We start from the raw sequence: 23,556 nt of genomic DNA on the forward strand, positions 1-23,556 counted from the left end.
ATGGAGGAGAAATGTAATGTACTCTTTCTTTCTTGTTGTCGCGGGGTCACGACACTTAAATTCCAGGAAGAGAGGGGTGAGTCTGGATGTAACACCTGCTTGCCCTCATCATGAAACCTCTGTGGCACGAGCTGAGTCACCGGTGCAGCGGAACATGTGCTGCCAGGGCAAAGAAGTTTGAATGGATTACAAGTCAACCTGGTCTTGGAGGGTTTATATTTGCAAAAAAAACCAAAAAAAACATCAGTTCTTTCATGGTACAAAATTCACTACAGGCTCTTCACGGCTACACGCAGAACTCTTCATTTCCTCTTCGCACGTCATCAAATTGCCTCTGTGTCTTTGTGCGAGACCATCCTCCGAGTTTACACACAAAGTGGAGCCCTTGATGCTCCCGATCTGTTTTTCATACACGTTCAGTCCCAAACACTGGAGCAAGGTTTAAGATTACAACCGAAGGCAGGAGCGTGTTCATAGATGATTGACACCTGAGAAATTTCAAAAAAAGTTTCGACAATGACTGTAGTTTATATAATTACTGTAAATCTTTTCCTCTTTTTCTTTCTTTTGTTTTTTACTATTAACCGATATAAATGAATATGTACGTATGAATAAATATATACCTATATTATTAAGAGTTGTCCATGTTTCTCTCCTTGCGGTTTTAACTGGTTGTAGTTTCACACTGCAGCAGTAGGTGGCAGCCGTGAGCCAGCTCATTCATGGTGGCGCTCCGAGCTTTGCTGCTGGGTGAATTCAGCATAAAATCAGCCATCTAATCGATTCTCTGTCGTTTGCGGCAGACTGGGGTTAACCACTGTCTTACAATATTCAGCCACCATGACCTTTGTGCATTTCTTTGCATTACTGAGGTGTGTGCACATTTCATGGCATTGTTTGGTTGTGGTGGTGCAGGAATCTTTACCAATACCTTGTTTTGTTTTCCTCCAAAAACTTGGATTTCTGTGAAAACGTAATAAACCATAAAAAAAAAAAAAAGAAGAAAAAAAAAGAATCACAATAGAACAGATGTTTAAACTGAGACTTTGTCCCATTTTATAGAAATATTTGCTCTTCTTGGAATTTAATAACGGTGACACATCTAAAAAAAAAAAAGAGAAAAAAAAAGCTGGACATGTCCATGGTTACCCTTGTGAAGTGTCCCTTTCGTGTAATAACTGAGTGTGTGTGGGAAGACAAGAGTAGCTGGAGTTTTGAGGACTTCATGCAGGCCTGGTTCAACGGCGTGGCCGTGTCGTGATGCAGGCAGAGTGAGCTTTCGCATTGTCTTGATGAAACATAAAGATTTTCAATGTAAAGGAGCAGATGTTACTCTAATACCTCTGCGGCGTTGATGGTGCCTTCCCAGATGCTTATGCTGCTCATAATGCAACCACCAGCGATGCCGGCTTTTAAATTGTTTGCTCATTAACTGGATGGACCTTCTCATTTTGAGATGGTGTTTCCAAAAAACGAGAGAACATGAAATGGATCTCCCTCTGATTAAGAGGCCAGGGTTCTAAGCGTTTGCCACTTACAGGAGATTTTCATTCAGCTGCACGCCATGCCAGGGTAGGTTGTGAATCTGGTGTTTATTGGATCTGTTAGCAAAGAGAACCTCCTGCAAGCTCCAGGGTCTCACACAGTTTTCTTTCAACTGGTCTGACTACAAATGAGCAGAAGTAAAGCCTAAAGTTTGGTACAGATGAACCACCGCTGTCCACTCGTCTGAGGTGCTTTCTGTTCCAAATGAAATGAGAAACACTAGAATGTATTGACAGGAAGAAAGAGGGGACTCGTTGCTGGAATATGCAACTTCATAGCCGAATCATTAAGCAGGGGTCGTGTGGATTTTGTCCAGTTGATCTTAAAGCTTAATTCTTCACAAATGAACAGTAAGTTTGGTATAAATCATTTTGGCTTCTTCATAAAAACCAACACATCACCAGAGTGTAATGACAAGTGATGTTGAGTGTGACGGACTGAAATAGGATGCACAGAGAGGGACATGACTAATCAACTGAGTAAGTGGCTCAAGAGAAGGTATAGAAAGTGTCGGGTTCACGAGGCAACTGGGACTGAGAACACCATAGTGGAGAGTTGGCCAGTGAGTGCCAGGGCTGAAGGATTTGAATACAGAACCTTCATATGAATTAAGTTTTAGCCAAAAATGTATTTTTATAAGACCGCCCACAGAAAGGACTCTAGCCTATCAACGGCCATCGTAGCATCAAGGTATAGCTCTGCAGCTGGATCTGGATTGCCTACAGTTGCATCAACTACATGAAGCAGTCATCTGACATTGTCTACAACGAGCCGAGATTTAGAAATCCAATCTGATAGCAGCTGACTAAGGTCATCATGTGATTGTGAAGGCGTCTCGTCAGCACCGTCACATACATTTAGAGATCTGAATTTTAGAGTCTGAGTGCTCTGTAACTACTGCAGTCTACAGGGTCCGTGTCTTTTAAAGTAAAGATATTAGGGCAATATTGAAAAACTGCCTTGGTCTATAGATATCATTATCATGTTAGGCAGTAGCGGCCCGAGCTTGTCCCAGAATTCCACATGGACTTCAGGAGGTATTCCATCCAAACCTGCTGATTTGTTTGTTCGAGAGCCGCAGCTTTAGGTTCTTCCAGCAATAAAGGTACGTCAAGTCACGTAGAGTCAGTAACTGGAAATTGTGGTAGATCCAAAACAGTGACCCAAAACAACTCTTTTGGTCTTATAGGTTTCTGACTGCTGGTATAAATGTGACACTCTGTACCTCGGCGCTTCTGGTTTCTCTCCCTTTCTTTCTCCCGTCATCTCCAGGTGGGCGGGTCACGCTGTGGCTGTGGGAGCAGAGTTCTGGCTGAATAACCACCTGATTCAACTCCCCTGGGCTTCAGACGCCACTCGACGCTGGACTGTAGTGCTCTCTCAGTCAGTTTCTGTGGCACATGATTTAGGTTTTGGTTGTTCCAATATTCTTGATGAATCCTGCTTGTTTCTGCCTTCAGTGTGAAGATCCAACCTGCTCCGCTCTCTGACCAGCACTGCTGACTCAGCCTGCGATCAGCCAGCTCTGGATCCCACAAACCAGTCCAAGCCACCACGCTGCCCACCTGCTCACCTGGAGACTGCAAACTCGCTTTCCGAGAGACATCCGGATCTGCAGACCCGTACTGGAGGACCTGTGCAGACTCATTGCCTTGTTCCTGAGATTCCCCTGGATTCTGCATCTGTCCAGGACTTCAGCTAAGCTCTCCGCTCCCTCAGCTCTGCTCCAGACTTGCGCCTCTTGACTGTTTTAATAACCGTTAGAAACTCTATTCATTCTCCTCCTTGCCTTCTGTGTCTGGGCCTCAGCCTGCACCACGTAACGATAAAACCTTTAACCACATCCCATAAACATCTTGGGGTGAAGTTCTAGGGATTCCAGTGTAAACTGAGGTTGAAGAAAATCCTTTAATTGGGACAGGAAGAGGGATTTATAATCTCGTTTTTTAACAGGGTGCTATTAAAGCGCCACCCAGCAGCACACTTACATTGGCAGCTCAAGGTTGCACAGCAAAATACTCCTTTGTGAAAGAGGGAGCAACGAAGTGTCATTTATTTATTTATCTTTTTTAAATTGTGTTGAAGTAAAATGACTCTATCAAGAATCATTCATGTCTGGCTGAACAAAAGAGTAATCTTTCATTAAAATAACACTATACATCTATTAGACCGAGCGTCTTTACCCAGGATAGTAAGGCTGCATTTGCCAGCTGTTGATCTTTCAAGGCGCTGAAACGAGATCGATCGTCTCTAACTGCATTCCCCACCATGAGACAATATTCAGTTCTAGCATTTGTGTCATAGAGTTTGTCAGAGTTGTTTGGAGCAAAAGCAGCGATAACTATCTTCCACCATGGCCACTGCTATCCTTCCTGCTGTGTCCGCCCACACATCCAGCACCTTCATTTTGAGATTGCAAACAATGGCCACGCCCAAAACGGATAAATCACTCATCAGTTCATGCTGGTTTCAAAGTAACCGACCATTTATCTAATGATAAAATAGTAGTGCCAGCAGCGGAGGCAAACTGACTTGCTTGTGAGCACAAAATGAACATACATTCCTCTTAATTAGAAGTTTAAGATTCAACTCCTGTTTCCCAAGGTATGATAGCAGCACCCCGCCCCCTCATCCCCTGATGGTGCCTAACAAACAAACATAAAACACAATGAACAGTAAAACTCAAAATGGCAAAACCAAAATGTAATAATCCCATATTGATCCGTGATCGGGTATAAATCTGGAGCTGCAGAGAATCAAACTCCGGCAGTGGATTAAAACCGTATTTGTGCTGAAAAAGACCAAAAGAGTATTGTCTATGTTGTGTAATTGTCTTGCTCCAGTAACGGCGCTCAGACACACAACCGGTGAGCAAAAAACTGTGAGGCTGGGAAAGTAGATGGTAGTCGTGAGAACAAAGAACGGAGCGTCCACTGAGCAATAAACATGAACTGTGTCCGTGGAAAACACAATTATTTTTGCCTTTGTTTCCTAAACCGACTTTTTCTGAATGTCATCAGTGTGATGGAGTGGAAACACCCATACTTTTTTACTCCTGGATGACTCTCTGTATCATTGCCCTTGAATTCCTTCTAAAAAATATTAGAGATTTACCACTGAGGTCTATTACTTATCTTTATGCAATTGCCATGCTCAGCGACTGACATTTATACGATCAACACGCATCGCGTTCCACTTTCTACCCAATAAATCTCAATTTTAAGATAAGAAGCAGTATAACTCAGTGTTACAGGTTCATTTCTTTCGTCATTTAACAGCGTAAAGTGGTGGACGAGAGGTTAGAGAAGCGGAATTGGGATCAGGAGTTTGCAGGTTTGAATCCCACACCACTGTGGGTCCCCGGGCAAGAATAATAAACTGTGATTAGTTTAAAAGAGACAGAAGAGACAGTCCTTCACACACTGGCAGACTAAGCATTACTTGGACTGAAACCATGAAAAGAGGCTCAGCAAGCAGTTCTCTTGTGGGGTGAATCTGAGACTAATTTATATGTTCTATTCAGCTTTCCCAAATTTTGTTTTCAAACGATAGTCACATAAAGACGCAGTCCATCCTCTTGCAGTCATTATAGGTGCCGTTCTAGTCAATAGTTCTAAACCTAAAGGGTCTGCAACCTCTATGAGTCCCAAGAAAGCCATTTTCACGATTTTCAACCAAATTAAATTTGTCTGGAACCACAAAACATTAGAATTCTTGGAAATTAAGAAAAAAAGCATATAACAAATAATGAAGTGTCCCAGGTATAGGCATATGTGTCCCCCCAGTGTTAAACTCATTCCTACGCCCTCGGTCACAGGTACAGTTTAGATTTATTTTACTACATGTTTAGCTGCTGTGACCATATTTAAAGGTTGTTTTTTGAACATCATGGCTATTTTAGCCTCTTTAGCTATTTGGCTGTTTGTTGCCGCTTCCCAATGATTAAAGCAGTTTTAGCTATACTACACCTTTTTTTTTTTAATTTTTGTATTTTTTTAATCTATTTTCTTTATATTTTTCTTTTTCTTCTTCTTTCCTTTTTCCCTTTTCTCTTCCTTTTTTTTGTATTTTAATTTTTCTTCTATTTTTCCCTTTTTTCTTCTTTTTTTTCCATTTCCTCAAAGCTGCGGTTGGCTTGAAAACAAATATTTCTTTACATGACATGTTCTGAAAGCTTCAGGGAACCACTGCAGAGGAGCTGAAGAGCCGCAGGAGGCACAAAGATCCGCAGGTTAAAGTCCCGTGACCTGGAGTCAGGAGGGTCGGCCTCGGGGAAAAGGGTGTCAAATATTGCGGGTGTCTGAGGCTTTGCCTGCTCCGACACGTCAAACAAACCCAGAATGAGATAACATGGGGTCCAATGTGTGGCCTGCCTGTGGGTTTAATCAGGCCATGAGATGATGGCCTTTCAAAGAGCCAAAATAACAAAGGAGAGAAGCGTAACGGTTCCTAATATGCTTCAGAAAGAAGAGGGGACACGGCACAACACCCAGAAATGAACAGCAGGTGGCAACAATGTTGGTAGGCAGAGATCAGTGGAGCTGCAGTTGGCATGAGCGTTAAAGCTATTTTCTGTTTGTGAAAAGCAACAGGTTGTTAACCCACATTAATATGCAGGGGACCACTGTCTTATCTATCTATCTATCTATCTATCTATCTATCTATCTATCTATCTATCTATCTATCTATCTATCTATCTATCTATCTATCTATCTATCTATCTATCTATCTATCTATCTATCTATCTATCTATCTATCTATCTATCTATCTATCTATCTATCTATCTATCTATCTATCTATCTATCTATCTATCTATCTATCTATCTATCTATCTATCTATCTATCTATCTATCTAACTTTCTGTGGCGACTGGTTTGGCTGGTCGAGCGATCGTCTCCCAATCGGAAGGCTGCAGGTTCAATTCTTCCCCCGTTCACATGTCAAAGTGTCATTGAGCAAGACGCTGAACCCCAAACAGACGGAGTGAGCACCTTGGACGGCGGCAGCCTCCATTGGCATGCGGATGTGTCTGTGGGTGATTGTGACTAACAACGTGAAGTGCTTTGGGACTGCTCAAGCAGCTTCTCATGTGACATTTTGTAAAAACGGTGTTAAATGAAGACATTTTTCAGGATTTACACAAAAGGTTGGCGTTGTTAATGATAAGTTATAATGCAATCATTTTACCTGTTGAGATTAGGTTTGGCTGCATATATTTGGCCTCTAAAGTCAAATGAGTTAGTCAAAGTAGAAAGACAGTTCATTTGAAGGTTCTTGCTTCATGCGGGTGACTTCATCAGCGCTCGTTAGAATATTAAAGCAAAAAAAATAAAAACAGTTGGGAACCTTGTGTAAGTGATGAGGAGCAAAATGATGTTCTTCTGAGAAAATCAGATGTTTACATGGAGAAACAAAATGGACCGAGAGACAAAAACAAACTCTCAGGAGTGTGATGCTTTGAGATACAAAATCAAAAATAGGCAAACATGATGCCGGGTGTCACTTTTATCACCTGAAGCTTCATCTGGCTTGGTGTCTTTTCCTTGAAATGTGTCTGGCAGACCCCTGCCGCACAGAGAAGTCTCCATATTTGTGCGTCCTCGTGTTCACTGAGGCAGACCAACTATCAGTATCAATTTATCCCAGTGGAAAGAGCAGCAGCGGCTCAAAAGCTGCACCATGACGACCGCTGTCACGGCTGGGATCTGACTTCCGCCACATGAGGTTCATTTTGTTCCTCAGTCTCCCCCACCCCCACCCCCACCGCTCGCCGCTGTTTTTAATGTTCATTTTTAGCAGCAGTGTTTTGGCACCTGGGGTATAGCACAGATGATGAAAGGTGAGCGGCTCACAGGGAGAAATTTGAACGTATGTGTGTTTCCCTGCTGTGTTTTGAAACAAAGGAAGAGCGGGTCGCCGCTCACAGCACTTCATGATACCCCCTCGCTTTATTTCTCAGCAGAACACTTGTGACATTTTATTGTTTAGGGTTTCATTTTGCTGCAGCGTTGCTCTGAGCAGTGAGTGAAGCAATAATTAATGTGATAACAGATGCTGTCTCTTTGTCTTTCTTCTGTCTCTTCTCTCCAGCACACCCACAGAGACTTTCTGACAGCTGAGACTAAACTTTGATGGCAGGATATATAGGGTGCAGGGAATGCACTCAAAAACACCTCAAAAACTCACAATCTCCCTATTTTCCACCTGAAAACGTATTTCCCTTTTCCAACATAACAGATGTATTGCTAAAAGAGGACAAATCAATAGGGCATGCCACGGAAGGCTAAGAGAAATCTAGATAGCCTTTAACTTCAGAGGTATAGCACAACTCTGCAGGATTACAGCAGTGACTTTAAATGAAGCTCTGACTCTGCAGGAGCAGCCTCAGCTCACTGATTCAGCAGACAGGTGCAATATGTTAGGGAATGGAAGAAGAATTTACTGGGCAGGCATTAGAAGTGCTTAGTAGTGTAATGGCTCACACGTTTCAGGTTCATGGCGAGGCCCACTATGTGTGTAGGGTTCATTTATTGGATCACGTGGGTTAATTTAAGATTCTAACATTGTGTTTGAAGGACTGATGGTCTGTCCAGTGCACCTGCACGACATTAAGATGGTCTGATGAGGTAGAAAAACATGATTTTTTCAAATAGCCTTCTTTCACTTCCCTTCTTTATGCTGTTTCTCTGTATTTTTCAATTACAGTCTGATGTTTAAATGAGGCTCACTGCTATGTGTACGTTTATGACATATATATTAAACCAATAACTGATCTATTGAAAGGTTTTTGCTGCTGTATATACCCACAGGTTTGTTTCTGGTCTGGGTACAGAGGATGGCACAGAGCAGCATTAAATGGGGCAGATTTGACTCCCACGTAGAAGCTTCTGTTTTAAATATTCTGCATTTAAAAGGGAGAAATTCATCTCCCTGTCTGTAAATTGTGAGCCATTCCAGGCTTTGAAAAAAAAAAAAAAAAAAGAAGCCCCCGCCCATAACTGTGAATCTCGATTTCGTCAAAATGCAACCTGGCAGAGTTGTAAAAATTGCCCCAATCAAGCGGCTCCGACGCACGGAAAGGCGTGCCTCCGCCTCACATTGCGCTTCAAATTAAGTCTGAGCTGTGGTGAAGGACACAGTTTGCGTTGGATTTACACCAAGCTCATGCCTCCAACATGACGATCATTCGGATTTGATGTGATAAATCGGATATTTCATGTCAATATTTGATCTTTTTTATTGCGCCTGGATAAAGGGAATTTGCCATATTGGAGCTTCGCAGCGCGCGCGCGTCAGAGTACGATACACGCTTTCCCACACGTTTTCTTTTGTGGGATCATTGTCCTGTCGTGGCATGACTGAGACCTAAAACAACTGCTGTGTATGTTCGCATTCTGATTTTAAAAACTGTTAGCACCAGTTGACGTGTGTAGATTGAAGCGGTTCCTTCTCCACCGCGCTGCGCCGCGCGTAACGACCCTCCGGTGGTCCTTTTTAATGGCAACACCTGGAGCCTTCCTGCTGACTGGACACAGTCTGAGGAGTTGAAAGTTTTTGTTTTATTGTACTGCTGGTGTCTCGACCTGCTCTTCCCACCGGGATACCAATGATGACCGAAAACAGTGAGATGGAGAGCGACTCGCAGCTCCAGCGCTCTCCAAACGCCATGCCCATCCAGCCCATGTCATCCAAGGCAAGTACAAGCTTCATGCACGCATTTCCAATGAAATGGTGTATTTCACGTTCTGTGCGCGGCGAGTTGAAATTAAAGTGGGAAACTTTGCTTAATTGTTTCCTCCACAGACGGAGAGCAAAGATCGTTTCACACTGAAAATTTTTTTTTAAAACTATTTTCTTTCTTTTTTTAATTAGTCTTAATTGCATTTCAGCGTTTGGCTTTCTCTAGAGTTGGATCAAGTTTTTATGTAACGCTGATGACAAGTTACTCTTCACAAGCGCTGTTGTCTTCATCACGGCTGCGTCACGAGGTGGAAACGCACACGTAGGGTCTGATGTCACACTGTCTGCCTCTGTCTGTGCCCCCCACCTCCCTCCCCTCCAAATCTCCTACACACACACACACACACACACACACACACACACACACACACACACACACACACACACACACACACACACACACACACACACACTGCTTTGACTTGCATCCACTCGCTGCACACTTGTAATAAACTCAGCCATAACTATTACTGGCTTAACCCTAACCTAGTTTCACACTAAGACCCCTTGTCCAATGGGAACCGGGATTTGTGTCTCCACAGGCACATGGATCATTGGCATCATCTGGTTCTTATATTCACAATTTATCCATCATATTCATTTTAATGACTACTGAGCAATTAACATGGCAGAATATTCATGAACAATACAGCTCTGTGTTTTTGGCTGCATCTTGACGCCGCTCGCTTCTTTCATAGTGAATTTCTATTGTCCCTTGCATAATGCTGGATTTGCTTTGTACAGTCTGCCTGCTTGCGCCTCGAGAGTCCTCACAAAGCGTCTTCATTATTCGATTTGATTTGTTGACTCGACACAATAGGCAATGATTTCAAGGGCCGGCCTCCGAAGCCACACGCTGAGTAAACCTTCATGATTAATGGAAGGACACTTGATTTATTAGGAGAACACTCTCTGTACAACTTTCCCCTCTTTGTTTCCACCTCATACTTCTTCTCGGAAGCCCCCACACACACACACACGTTAGTGACATGCTTGAAGCAAAGTGACACTCCTGCGCAGATACTCAGCGTTTCTTCTGAATATCTGATATCCTCAGAGGGAGCCGCGAAAATAAGAAGTCGCCTTGTCAAGTGCTTTCCCCGCCGCACACGCTCATCGACAGCTGCAGCCAAATGAAATTGAGTGGGATTCCATTTGAAGCAGGACTGATTGGTATTCACATGATTCACCAGCGTTGCCCAGGCCTCGCCACAGCACAGCCACCTATAACACAAGTTCATCAACCTGGCCATCGGCCGTGCATGCGCTCCCCCGACTGAGCGAGGCTGCGCGGGTTCAATTCCAGGGCTTCGAATGAAACGGAATCGACATGAACACTTTGGCTGACATGCTCCTGGAACTTCCCTTCATTGGGATTCAGAAAAAGAGGCTGTCAATGGCCGACAGTCTGCAGCCATATTGGGGGACAAAAAGTGGAAATTTGAAACTACAACAGGATGTCACAGGTGTGACTCGGGAGACTGCCAATCAATCACAATGTCTTATCTAATTTCAACACTCAATCAACCTAATTTCTAGAATAGTATTAATATAGCTGCGGGCAAGGGGACAGTAAACGGATGGAGGGAGGTGGTGAAGTATCCATAAAGAATATATATATTGGAGGACAACAGATTTTTACCAAGGAAGAGGTAGAGACCTTCCTGTCCCCCCTCTTGTAATCTGATTGTTACCCTGTGTGCCCCTCCAGTAGTCATTGATGTCCATCATTGACGTTAGTACCTCAAGTCGTTATTTCACTAAAAGGATATAAAGCGTGACCCTGACAGTAGTTTGAAAAGGGAGTCTAGGACCAGACTTGTGTCCTTGATTCGTCTGAGGAAAAGCAGCATATTTTCACTATGAGATAAAAACTGAAATAGATGTTACATTATCTGATATACATGCCTAGAATGTCTCAGAGCTCTTAATGATTACAGGAAAGAAGCAAATGTTGGAGAGAGAAATGTAACAAAGGGGACATGGCCAACCTGAAATGAAGAAGTTCTATTCACCATCTTAACAAAGAGAGAGTATTAATCCGCCTCAAACAAAATGAAATAAAAACACTCATTGAAAGTTTAATTTCACCTTGACTTTGCCTTTTGGGGTGGGTGTTTCCTGATGTTGGAGTAGATGTGATTGCTTGTGAATTTCGTCTGTGGCTCCAGGTTGTAATTGTCACAGGACTCTAATCAGATACGCATGTTCACGATTATTTAAATTGGATAACATGACAGGGACACAGAGAGTGTCTAACAGATGCTCCTTTAAATCAACCGGCAGCATCGATAAATAGCACAAATGGAGAGCAGAGGAAAACGATGCCAAGGGATTAAGAGGAGAGGAAGGTTGGACTTTTTCTCTGCGGCTCCCAAAACGACGTTGTGTGGTGCATTGCCAAGGCCGGCTGAACCGAGAGCCGGAGAGCAAATTAGATGCCTGAGCAGCAATCAAACAGCCAATAGCGATCTTTGCTGAGAGCTCTTTGATGCCCCGGGAGCGGTCGAGAGCTTTGGGAGTTTTTTCTTTCTTTCCATGATAGAAGAGGGTAGATACCCCCCAACCCCCCCAACCCCCCCTCTTCAAGACAAGCGCGATTTCTCTGAGCCAAGATATCAAGACTACACACTTTTGGTCGATTGGTCCATTTGCCAGCGCGCCCGTTGAGAGATGACAACACCACATTTCATCCATGCGGCCAATTTGGATCCTTCATCCCAGTGTCTTCTCGACACTTAAGCACACACAGGCACAGGAGTGATGAAAGGTGATGGGCCGCATCAACGCTGAATCATAAGGGGTCTTAAACTGTACGGTTTGTAACAACCGAAGAACGTCGGCTCAATTTAAGGCCTTTTTTTTGTGTTTGCGTGTTCTATCTGTGGTTGCAGGGGTTTTCATCGGGTTCTCTGGTTTCCTCTCACTGACCAGAAACGTGTGCATTAGATGAATTTGTATCTCTAAATTGATATAAAGTGGGAATGGGAGTGTGCGTTTGATCTGTGATGGACAGCTGACCTGGCTGGGATCGACTCTGGACCCTCCTGCAAGAACAGACTGAGAGAAGCTCTACAGAAAATGGATGGTGCCTTAAAGTCCGGAATTTCCTTGCCATCGATAAATGAGACACGCAGGGAGTTATTTGAATTGAGGAGGATCAGATATCCTATCATACAGAAAACCCAACATTTGAATGGACAGATGACGAATTGGTTGCTATTGGGGGTGAGTCTCAACTACAAAACTAAAACACGGACAGGGTGTCATGCCATTACGGAGTGTTTGTTACTCGTATATGAGCAGAAGAACTATTTACCTTGGAGGTGATGCGGTTACTCTGTAGCCTCGCGATGACAGTTGAAGTGGGTCAGAGCACCACGAGATGAAAGTTTTGTGGTTGTCGTGTAAAAAGGCCCCAAAAAAAACACTATAAGCAGCAGACATAAAGACAGTCATAGTTATATCATAAGCCACTGATTTCTAACCATGGACATCCTCCAAAATAACATGAACCTATAGCAGAAACCTTCAGAATAAAAGCATTGTGCTGTTTCCAGGTGTGGGGAAAAAAAAAAAAAAAAAGCAGACTGCATGTTACAATTCGTTTTTCTTAGACCACTGGTATCAACGTCGCTAGCTAATCAAGTACGCCTGTGGGCTTCCCACAGGTAAACTAGACGGCTGGTCATCTAGTTGACCTGTGGTTAAGTCACCAAGGTTACTTGTAACTGGCAGCATAGCCACCGCGGGCTAGCGTCTGCCTCTTGCTGGGATGTTTGTAGGCTGCAGAGCCGGGTCTCGTACTCGCTGAGCTTCATCTCCCAAAGCTAACAACCCGCTGGGCTTAATACAGATACCGCGTTTCACTGGTGGAGGACAAGCAGTAAGAAAACACCAGGCACACTGAGCAAGAGAAGGAGGCAGGAGGAGCTAATGCTAATGCTACACTAGCGAACCAATGGATACCTGTTTTCGCGGTTGCATTTGTCCCAGGAACATCGTTTGACCATTTTTTTTGTCTTAAATGACTTAATTAGTCCAGAAAACCTCAGAAATGCTTGAGTACGGAGAATGTCCGCGTTGGCGTTTTCGGACAGTTGGTAGTTGAACACCATTGGCTCATTTATGTTTGGGGGCGGGGCTTAGCCAAAGTTTCCATTGAATGTCTGTGATTCCAATCACATGGAAAACAACTCAAAATCTTCTTCTTGTGATTCCTTTCACGATGAAGGACAGGACATCCTATTAAAAGGGAAAAGAGTGTCTCTTCCTCCCATAACCAGATCAGACAGATCCATCATTTATGATAAAGGGGATGTGGGTTTGTTTTCAAGCACACCTGTTCACACAGTCCACATTCATTCAGCTGGCGGATGATTTCTGAATTTACTCCTCGCATCTCACGTGGCCCTTGTCACGATATGACGGTGTCACCGTCCTGGCCTGGGGGGGGGCGGCTAAAGAGGGAAGAGCAAGTGGGCCAAGGTCTTCATTAATTAATGTAACACTTTCTCCACTGTGATGTTTATTGACGTGACATGACAAGGAAAGGCGTGAGCAGCTGAAATATTAGACACTCAAGAGCTACCGAAGCAGAAAAGAGTGTGTGTGTGTGTGTGTGTGTGTGTGTGTGTGTGTGTGTGTGTGTGTGTGTGTGTGTGTGTGTGTGTGTGTGTGTGTGTGTGTGTGTGTGTGTGTGTGTGTGTGTGAGCGAGCACATGATTGACTGTGTGTGTGTACATACACGTGTGGCAGGAGCAGAACGGTGGAAGCAGCCTGTGATGATGCATCTCTTATCTTGTATTCAGAGAGGAAAACTGCCAGGCTGCAGTGCGCGATGAGTTTTGAGCCAATCCAAGAAACACTGGGCCGCCAAGCGAGTCCACGTCGCGTCCCTGCGATGACGGCGACAACTCCTTCAACACTTCATGTGACATTTGACATTTTTATGGATTTCTGAGTTCTCGGCTCTCTTGTAATCTTTTGTTTGGCTCCGGCTGTTTTCAGCGAAGGTGTAAATAATTAAATGCATCTTGCACCTGGAACTTGAAATTGAACAATTTCCTACATCGTCTGCAGATGACCTAGAAGCAAAGTGAGCCAGGAAACTGTCTCTTTCAAAGCACAGCCACGCCACGGTTATTCTTTTTAAAGCTGAAACAGCCACACTTAGAACAAGGTCGGACAGTGACGTCTATTGCAGGGGGGAAATAATGTAAGTACTTTTTTCATAGAGCGACTGGCAGAGGGCATTGAAAGTGGAAATTACAGACTCGTGGAAGCAAAATATTGCATTTTTTAGCTCGCGTACATGCACTTTGTTGAATACCACTTTTCCCTTTGTATTTTAAGTGGGTTTGTGGGAGAAAACGACCCCCACAATCACCATTTCTGCAGCTCTTCTTTATTTTTATTCACACAAACGGCACAGAAGAAAACTCAGGCGTAAAATACATTTTAAAAAACAATAAAGAATTTAACACAGATGCACACCTGAGCCGCTTCCAATTAACCATTTATCAAGCACTTGTTTTCAATGTGGGAAAATATGCACATTTAAAATGAGCTTTCATGCAAAACCATTTTATTTATATATTGTAGGAAGAAGTGTGTACTTGTTTTTGTGCCTACCCCTTTTTATGACACATGCTTTTTAAGTAATAGTTATAATACCATATATGAAGACTCAACATAAAAAGGAATGCCTGGCATGAGAAGAGCTTTGCACTGTATTGCTTATGGATCTTTTCATCTCTTTGGAAAGAATCAAACTGTTCAGAACCTGGTCATTCGGAGATCGTCTGCTCTGGAGATGTGGTAAAAGGTTTCTCTTAATCTACACGTTTGCAGTAACCCTAGTCTTTGTTTACTCTGTGAATCTAGAAACAGACCTCACTGCAGACCATCTCATCAAACTCCACACTGTGGAAACTTCATGTAAGTGTTAATGTTGACCTTTGCAGAAGCTCAATAAAGGCACAGCTGGAGTTACCTAATCCAATTTTAGATTTTAAATGATCTCGGGGTGAGTTATAATAAACACACCCTGGATTTGGCATCATATTGCCAATGAAAAGTTTGAGTTTAGAGCTGTGGACAGCACTGAAGCATCCCATAAATAACTCAGCCTGGCCCCATTAAATTTAGCAGAAGCCACATATCCCAGTGAAATGAAAGCCTTATCATTGAATAATGTCCGCCCAGACCCTGCTCGGCCTCTGTGGAGCACTGATTTGGGATATTTATGTTGGCTGCACATGAGAACGGCACAGGCTTGGTGGATGAATCGAAGATGGAGGCAATTACTGGCAATTATGGGCAGTCTGCTGAGATGGCGTGTCAAAGTGTGCTCTGCAGCCATGGAGGAAGTGCAAGCTGGGAAACAGTGAGTGTGGGTGAGGTGTATGTGAATCCTAGGAATATTATGTATTTTGCATGAAGTTCTAGTGACCAGGACAGAAACATGAGTGAAACAAACCTGACCCAAATGTACTTAAGCCTCTTTTTTTTTTCATAGAGAAATAACATAAGACCGAGGTATTTCCTTTCAGACTTTTACTAATATGGGCAATATCGCATTACATATTTTTCTTGAGGGGCTACATCAGGGGTCTGCAACCTGTGGCTCTGGAGCCACATGAGGCCCTAAAGCCCCTCTGCAGTGGCTCCATGAAGTTCTGAGAATATGTCATGTAAATAAACATTTGTTTTCATTTTCATCTTATTTGCATTCAACACTGATTTTTAGAAAATGTCTAAAAACAGCTAATTAAGGTAAAATGTCTAAAACAGCCAAAAACAGCTTTGTTGGAAAAAGAAAAGAAAAGTAAAAAAAAAAGGAGAATAATGCAAAATGGAGAAAAAAGAATGGAAAACGAGAAAAAGAAAAAAATTGCCAGAATATTTTGCTGAAGGAAATGCTAAAACTGCTTTAAACATTTGGAGACACACTTTAGCTATAAATAGCTATAAATATCTATAAATATCTAAAGTGCCTAAAATAGCCAAGATGTAAAAAGGCAAAAGTGGGAAAATAAAATGGCCACAACAGCTAAAAATATTTAGGAAATATTGACATTGTACCTGTGACATTTCAATCATGCAGCCTTATTTTTTGTATGGATAATAATCTTTAAAAAAAATAAAAATAAAATAAAATTCATGGAATTGACAGTTTTGGTTTTGAAGCAAATTTTATTTTGTGGAAAACCGTGAAAACAGCTCTTTGGGTCATAAAAGTTGCAGATCCCTTCGCTACATGAAAAATTAAGACTACTGTGGTACTCAGAGTCATACATTTCCACTTATCAAACATGGTTTGCCTCCATTAAGTTCCTTTGCATCTTGTATGTTGCATGTTTTGTCTAATAAGAGTGATTATAATATTTCAACAAAGCAAAGTTACATTCCCACTAGCATGAAATTGCATAAAAAGAAATTGTTCCCTACCTTCAGGATAACAAATTGCAAGCATCGACTCCACTTATTTTCATTTGATCAATGGAAATCAGGGATGTTGACCTTACAATGTCAGGTGTGGATCATATAGCGTCACTGTCTTATCTCTGACAAAGCTCCCTTCACCCTCATCCATCCTCATTTGATAAAAGCTTTTCACCTCTGGGAGATTTCATTGTGAGCTGATGCACATGAATGCGCGTCGATGCCCCACACGGAGCGTGCCGTCGCCTCGGCTTTGCCTCCGAAGTATGATGCTCTCAGCTAATGTTGGAACGGAGGCGAACGGGAACGCTCCTTAAGCCCCGCGCTGTGACAGATGATTAGATTAGCTGTAATTGAGACATGTGCTCCTGCCCGAGCCGTTACGCCCAGCACTCAGCTGCTCTGATTGAGAGACTTTGGCCTGATGCTTCAAATAAAAGGAGAAATAGAAGCAGATTTTCATCATTTAACCTGAATATTGAAATTTTATGCTCTCCCCCTTCTGCAAATGGAGCGATTTTTAAATGGTTTAAATTACTTTGTGGCTCACTACTCGCGTAAAATGACATGTTTCACTATCGGAATTCACTTGATCAAATAATAGTTAGACTCCCAGCCAGCACAGATTTGTAGCATCAAACTTCAGCCTTTAAAACGGTTTATACTGTGAAATACAGGAAAAGTAGTAGGTGTATTGGCGGATTGGATGAGCTCATTTGGAACGAGCTCGACTATTATTTCATAAACATGATAGCCTTTTACAGAAACTGAAACCCTCCAGTTAGATTGCCAACAACATACTGACAGGATTTACTGCATACAAGTAAAGCATTTTTATAGAAATGTCATGGACAGATTCCACTAGTTACTGAAAAATAAAGATTACCTAGTTTTTTGAGAAAGTATATTTGGCAATAGCTTCAATTGCTGCCCTTAATTAGGCCTGTCTTAAAGATTAGAACATGGTTGTAATATTGTAGTGGTGGAAGATTCTCTATAAGCACATTAAAAAACAATAAACTACCAACATGCATGTAAAGCATGCTGCTGCATCACAGGTACGGTCGATACAGACTAATGTTACAGGTAATTAGGATTAAAGAGGCAATCTTACTTCATTAAAACACATGTTTTGATTAACAATAGCCCTGAAAATCACTAAATGAGCAGAACCGCAAGAGGCAGCAGCTTTAGAACAGATCTCACTTCAGTGAAAGAAGCCTCAGAGTCAGACTGACATTTGTACAATAAAATCTCAAATCGCGCAAAGCCAAAGCTAAATTGGTTCTCAGTCACTGGAAGCAACACGTGACCTCACTTTTTACTTCAATGTTACATCTGTCCCAACAGGAATGACTGCTAAGATACAGTTTCACTGCAATCCACTCATTTTCACACTAATAAAAAACGTGGAGATTGCACTAATCGCTGGGAGACGTTCGCTCTAATACATGAATTGACAAAAAATGACCACAGCTTTGACTTTATGATAGATCACGCATTGCTTTTTTCTTCTTTTTTTTTTTGGGACAAATTCAGATTTATTTGCCGTTACGTCACAATGCGTTTCATAAACTCACCCACCAACAGCTCATGGGATCCCAGCACGCCATGGCAGCAGCAGACATAAAACATGCAAAAGCCCTCATTTGATATATTCCTGTTTGCATGTGAAGTCACTCACTGATTTATTCTTCGATGATGACCTGCAGAATCCACGTAAACCGAAAGCACCGTTTCAGGCACACTTATTTTGACATGGGGCCAATTCAGAATCACTAATGCCCGTTTTTCTTCTTTTTTTTTTTAGCACAGGTAGAACATGCAGACTGCACACAAAGAGCCACAGGCCTGACGGGGACTTTAAAACTTCTTGCTAAGCAGCCACATTGTTAATCTCTATATAAAAGGACTTGTAAGAGACTTCCACGGGTGTGTCGAAGGCTGGGATTGCATCATGGTAAACTCAATACTTGTAATCTAGACTACCCCACTGGGAGAGAGAGAGGGAGAGAGAGAGAGAGAGAGATGTTTGAAACAGACAGAAGACACTAAACAGTCATACCCAGTCCATTTATCTCCTAACATGCGTTCACAACGAGCGCAGGAGACGGACCTCACGAGGTAACAACACACATCTGTTAGGTGGCTCAGCCGCCATATGTAGGGGCGTAAATCATTGCAGTGGGTTCGGTTTTTTTCTTCTTCCGCAAGAAGAATGTGAACATGTCTGAGAGATGTTTGTTTTTTGTTTTTTTTTAGCTTACGCCACTCGGTGCAAGTGTCGGTTTTTTCTGGGATGAGGTGGGTCAGGTGACCGCGTCAATCTCAGCTTGTCTTTACGAGGGGAATATGATGGATGTCAATCTCTCAAAAGGAGATCTGCAGGAAGCATGCACAGAGTACGGAGCTGCATTCAAGCCGTACGCTTTAGTTTGTCTTGCCCTACCTTAATATGTCACACGCACACAGACACACACACACACACACACACACACACACACACACACACACACACACACACACACACACACACACACACACACACACACGCACACACACACACACACACACACACACACTCACCGAAATAGACAAACTGTCTTCATATCTTATTCCCAGACACGCAGCGCTGTAAACAACATGTCCCTGTAAAGTGATTATGTTTGGCACTGAGCAGAACGAGCACAGACAAGCAGACAGACAGAGCATGTGCATACAGAGCGTCTGCGGCCTACTGATTATCTGCCAGCTCGTGTGTGTGTGTGTGTGTGTGTGTGTGTGCGCGTGGATCCACTCTTTCCATTCGGAAACATGGCCGCGCCCTCGCACGGCTCTGCCACTGCACGTCAGAGTAAGGAACGGATGTCTGTCCTTCGGGAAAACGAGCATCGTCATCTCTGCACACAGCTCCGGGCAAATGTCAGGAAACGTGCATTTATCCGGCCAATCAGTACGCGGCTCACGGACGATGCGCTGATGCAGCGATTCGTCGTGTGATTGTTGGGCTTTTGGAAATGTAGCAATCATCTGTCATTGAAGGCACTTTTTGGTTAATATATCTTATAGGATACAACAAAGCTGCGGTGTGCCGCTCTGAATTGCGGCCCATGTGTAATTGGGCCAATGAGCTGCCGGCATCCGACCGAGAGCCCCCAAGGAGCGGCTGCTGATGGATGATTACACCGTGTAAATTCTTGTTTGAATTCAACACAATAGTGTCCCTGTCGCCACGACCAAGGAGAGGCCGTTCACACACAGCGGTGACCGAGCAGGCTCTCAAACAGAAACGCTTATCTTGTTTAACCAAGTCACTCCAGCAAATCAGACGCAGGAAGACGTCCTTATTGAGGGGGACATATGGTGACTTTACTGTTAATGCCGTGTCCTTATGAGGCGATCTTGCGTTTCATAAGTCACCCTCTTTCCTCGTGTTTATGGATGCTGGGATATTGCCTGTGCTCTCCCGGGGCCGTGTTGGACGTTTGTTATTGCTTCTTGCTTATCTTGTGTTTATTCTCGGTGTGCTCTCTTTCTCCCTGTCGCCGTCAATGTGTGTGTGTGTGTGTGTGTGTGTGTGTGTGTGTGTGTGTGTGTGTGTGTGTGCGTGTGCGTGCGTGCGTGTGCGTGCAGCTCCAGAGACTAAAGAGGTCGCTCTCCTTCAAGACCATGATGCGCAGCAAGAGCGTGGAGAACTTCTTCCAGAGGTCCTACAGCGACGCTCGCCTGCCGCCCGATTTCATCACCGACCCTCCCCCGCCGTCCCCCCCGCTGCCGCCGGGCTCCCCCCTCGTCGGAGAACGCTCGCCGTCCGTCTCGCCGTCCGTCAGCCCCAACCCTTCCATCGCCTCCCACTCGCCGTCTCTCAGCCTTTCCCCATCGCTGCCCGCCAAACCGGCCCGACCTCAGATAACGCACTTCTTCCAGGACCACGTTTTCCGGAAGCCCACCAACTGTCAGCACTGCAAGCACATGATAGTGGGTAAGGTGATCAGCATTCTCCAGGGAAACACGTTCTCACGCTTCAGCAGTTTGCACAGGATTAAACACCTCCAGTGTTATGACCATCACACCTGGTAAAACACATTAAATAGCATTAGTTTGGATGGGTACGATCAAGTTCTCACTACTGCATATCAATAATTGAAGTAGTTTATAAAGCAGAACGTGGCACTAAATCTTGTACACGGTATTATTAGGAATGAGCAAGGTTGTTTTTTTTTATGTTTTAAACAAATAGAAAGTCAGAAAACATACCCTGGTATTCAACCCCAACCTGTAACCAGCCATCAGTCCTCATAATGTAATTATGACCTCTTGTCCAATGTTGTCCTTTCAGATTCTTGAATTGGACATTGTATGTTTTTGGACTGTCAAAGGAAACCGGAACCCTGTGCACACGGAGAACATGCAAACTCCACACAGAGAGCTCACGGCATCGCCTCTGCTGAGTTGTTTCATTTAAATATTTCATGAGATTAGATTTACTCCGTCATAAGCAAATCTATTGTTTGAAAAACTTGAGTGGAAGTACAAACTACTCAAAATGTTGATTTTGAACTACATTCATAATGTCAGCACCTGTATTAAACAATGTGGCCATGTCCGGATTTCCAAAATAGGTGGAAAAAAGAGGCTCTGCGATACTGAAAGATATCACTCAATGATACAATAATACTTTCAAAGTTTGCCTTGTTGGTATGCGTAGAAACTTTATATAACAAAGTAGTACCTCTTTGTATCCAAGGACTCAAATTTAGATAAGCTTAGAGAAGTTACTCAAGTTACTCAACATGCTTCGTTCTGTCTTAATATGAGTACTATGTCAATGTCTGGAAATCCATTTTTTACTTGGGTACTAGTGAAATCCATGGCATGATGACATACACCAACTGTCTCCCTGGATCTCGGTACACTGCAGAAAAGCACACCTACCTGTGCCAGCTTTGTACAAAAGTACACTCTGATCCACATGTGTCATGACCAGGACAGTAAATTGGTTTCAACACACTGTCTCTGGAAAAACAACAGGAAGTGGACATTTTGATCGATTTAAAAACGTGGCTGGACAAAGATTACGGAACATTTCTCACACAATTACATTCAATTGCACTTTGTTGTTTTTTTAAATTAACAAATGTAGATATAAAGAAGAAATCTTCTCTGTTAAAAGATTAAATGTTTTTGAGAGTTTGAATATCCACTCAGATTGTAGATGTACTTCGTGTAGAGAAGTAGATTATATAGTGTGAGCATGAGTAAAACTACATAGGTACTCATAGAGACACTACCTAATTACTGTAATGCTGATATTTGTAATTTTTAAGTGTCTATGTAGTGGCTCATATTTTAAAAGGAGAGAAGCAAAAAAAACGACGAGTAGTTTGGAGTGTTTGTATTTCTTACTTCCATCACAGTTTTCCATCAAAAGCAGCGGAACCCTTTGTCTCTCTGGTTTAGCAGAGGAACGTCAAAGCTAATTTACAGCAAGAACTTTAACCTGTTGTTCTTAAATAAAAAAAAAACTTTAAGGGTGACAATTTGTTACCACAGTGCACTTTCCGAGTCTACACATACTTCAATTCAAGTTCTTTTTTTTTTTTTTTAACAAAGAATCCAAGCAGCTGCTCATATTTATGATCGAGATGTATGAGACATTTCTTTCTGAGCTCGACTCTTGTGAACATGATGAAGGAAACGTTCTCAGACCGCCTAACCCCGGCTTTCGATCTCGGTCTCCGTCTTCCGATGAGAACTGGACTGCGTCTCTCGAGTGTATCTCCAGAGAAGATGTGTCGCTGCTTTTACCTCTAATTTGCCTACTTCCCGAAGCTGCTCGCCACCAGTATTTCTGTTACATCCACTTCCTGTCATTATGATTGATTGCGGAGCCGAACTGCTCCCCTGTTTGCCTCCGCGCTGTTTTTGTGCATGCATCACGGGTTTATTTACGCGATGCATCGCCTCACAGTAGATGTGCCACTTCTCACTGGCCCCAAAACAACATCTTACCTTTGTCTCTTATACTGATGAAGTCAAATCATCCCTTTGCTCTTCGCAGTGAAAACAGGGCTTTCATTGCTCGCTCTGATTTGTTCGATTGTTGTTTCTGTTCCATAACGGGCTCGACAATGTGTTCTCCACCGACAACGACTTCACCAATCAGTCATCTGTGCTTGGCGGGATGAAAAGAGACTCGGCCTCCTCGTCGTTAGAAGCAGAATGAATAGAGGATCCCTCGTTACGCAACAAATACATCGAAAGACATCTTGAACGCCGAGAGACTTTTATCACACTTGAAAAACAGAGATGGGAAAGCCAGATGACTCGATGCCAAATCGATTACGAGTGAAATATCTCCAGCTGGTTTTCCAATCTCCACAGGTTGGTTTTTCTAAGAGGAGCTTTTGATTATGAAGCTGTTAGTGGCGGCTCTGCCAGCAGCACCAGGCCTTGATTACACTCCCTACCTGAGCAGACACACACCTCCTCAAATGATCCCTGGGCCACTTTGTATGCGTAAGTGCCTGCTGCAGCCCGCTGTGTGTTTTTATTTCTCCTCTTTGGTGCTGCCGCCACGCCTGCGTCCTCTCATTCTCTCGTCTCTGTCTTCCCGCCCCTCCTGCAGGAAACTCCAAACAAGCGCTGCGGTGTAAAACCTGCAAGATGGCGGCTCACCTGTGGTGCACCTCCGAGCTTTCGCAGCAGACGTGTCACGGGAAGGTGCGACTATACACACACGCACACACAAAAACACACACACAATTTGATGCATAACACTGGCAGCTCTCTGAATGAATTCTCTGGTTTACTCAGCTTTTATA

General features: G+C 43.3%; 1 protein-coding gene across 1 annotated transcript in view; it reads left to right on the top strand.

Annotated features, from left to right (window-relative positions):
* The first annotated feature begins 8,681 nt into the window (after positions 1-8,681).
* The window catches only part of LOC308124830 (SH3 and cysteine-rich domain-containing protein 2-like), a 35,766-nt gene continuing 20,891 nt past the window's right edge, over positions 8,682-23,556 (top strand). Inside the window, exons 1-3 of the mRNA XM_080488171.1 lie at positions 8,682-9,239; positions 20,366-20,714; positions 23,361-23,455. Coding sequence (XP_080344297.1) covers positions 9,153-9,239; positions 20,366-20,714; positions 23,361-23,455 — 531 coding nt within the window. The 5' untranslated portion in view covers positions 8,682-9,152. The remainder of the gene's footprint in view (positions 9,240-20,365; positions 20,715-23,360; positions 23,456-23,556) is intronic.

The sequence above is a fragment of the Lipophrys pholis genome (assembly GCF_963383615.2).
Source record: "Lipophrys pholis genome assembly, chromosome: 19".
In the NCBI taxonomy this organism is placed as follows: Eukaryota; Metazoa; Chordata; class Actinopteri; order Blenniiformes; family Blenniidae; genus Lipophrys; species Lipophrys pholis.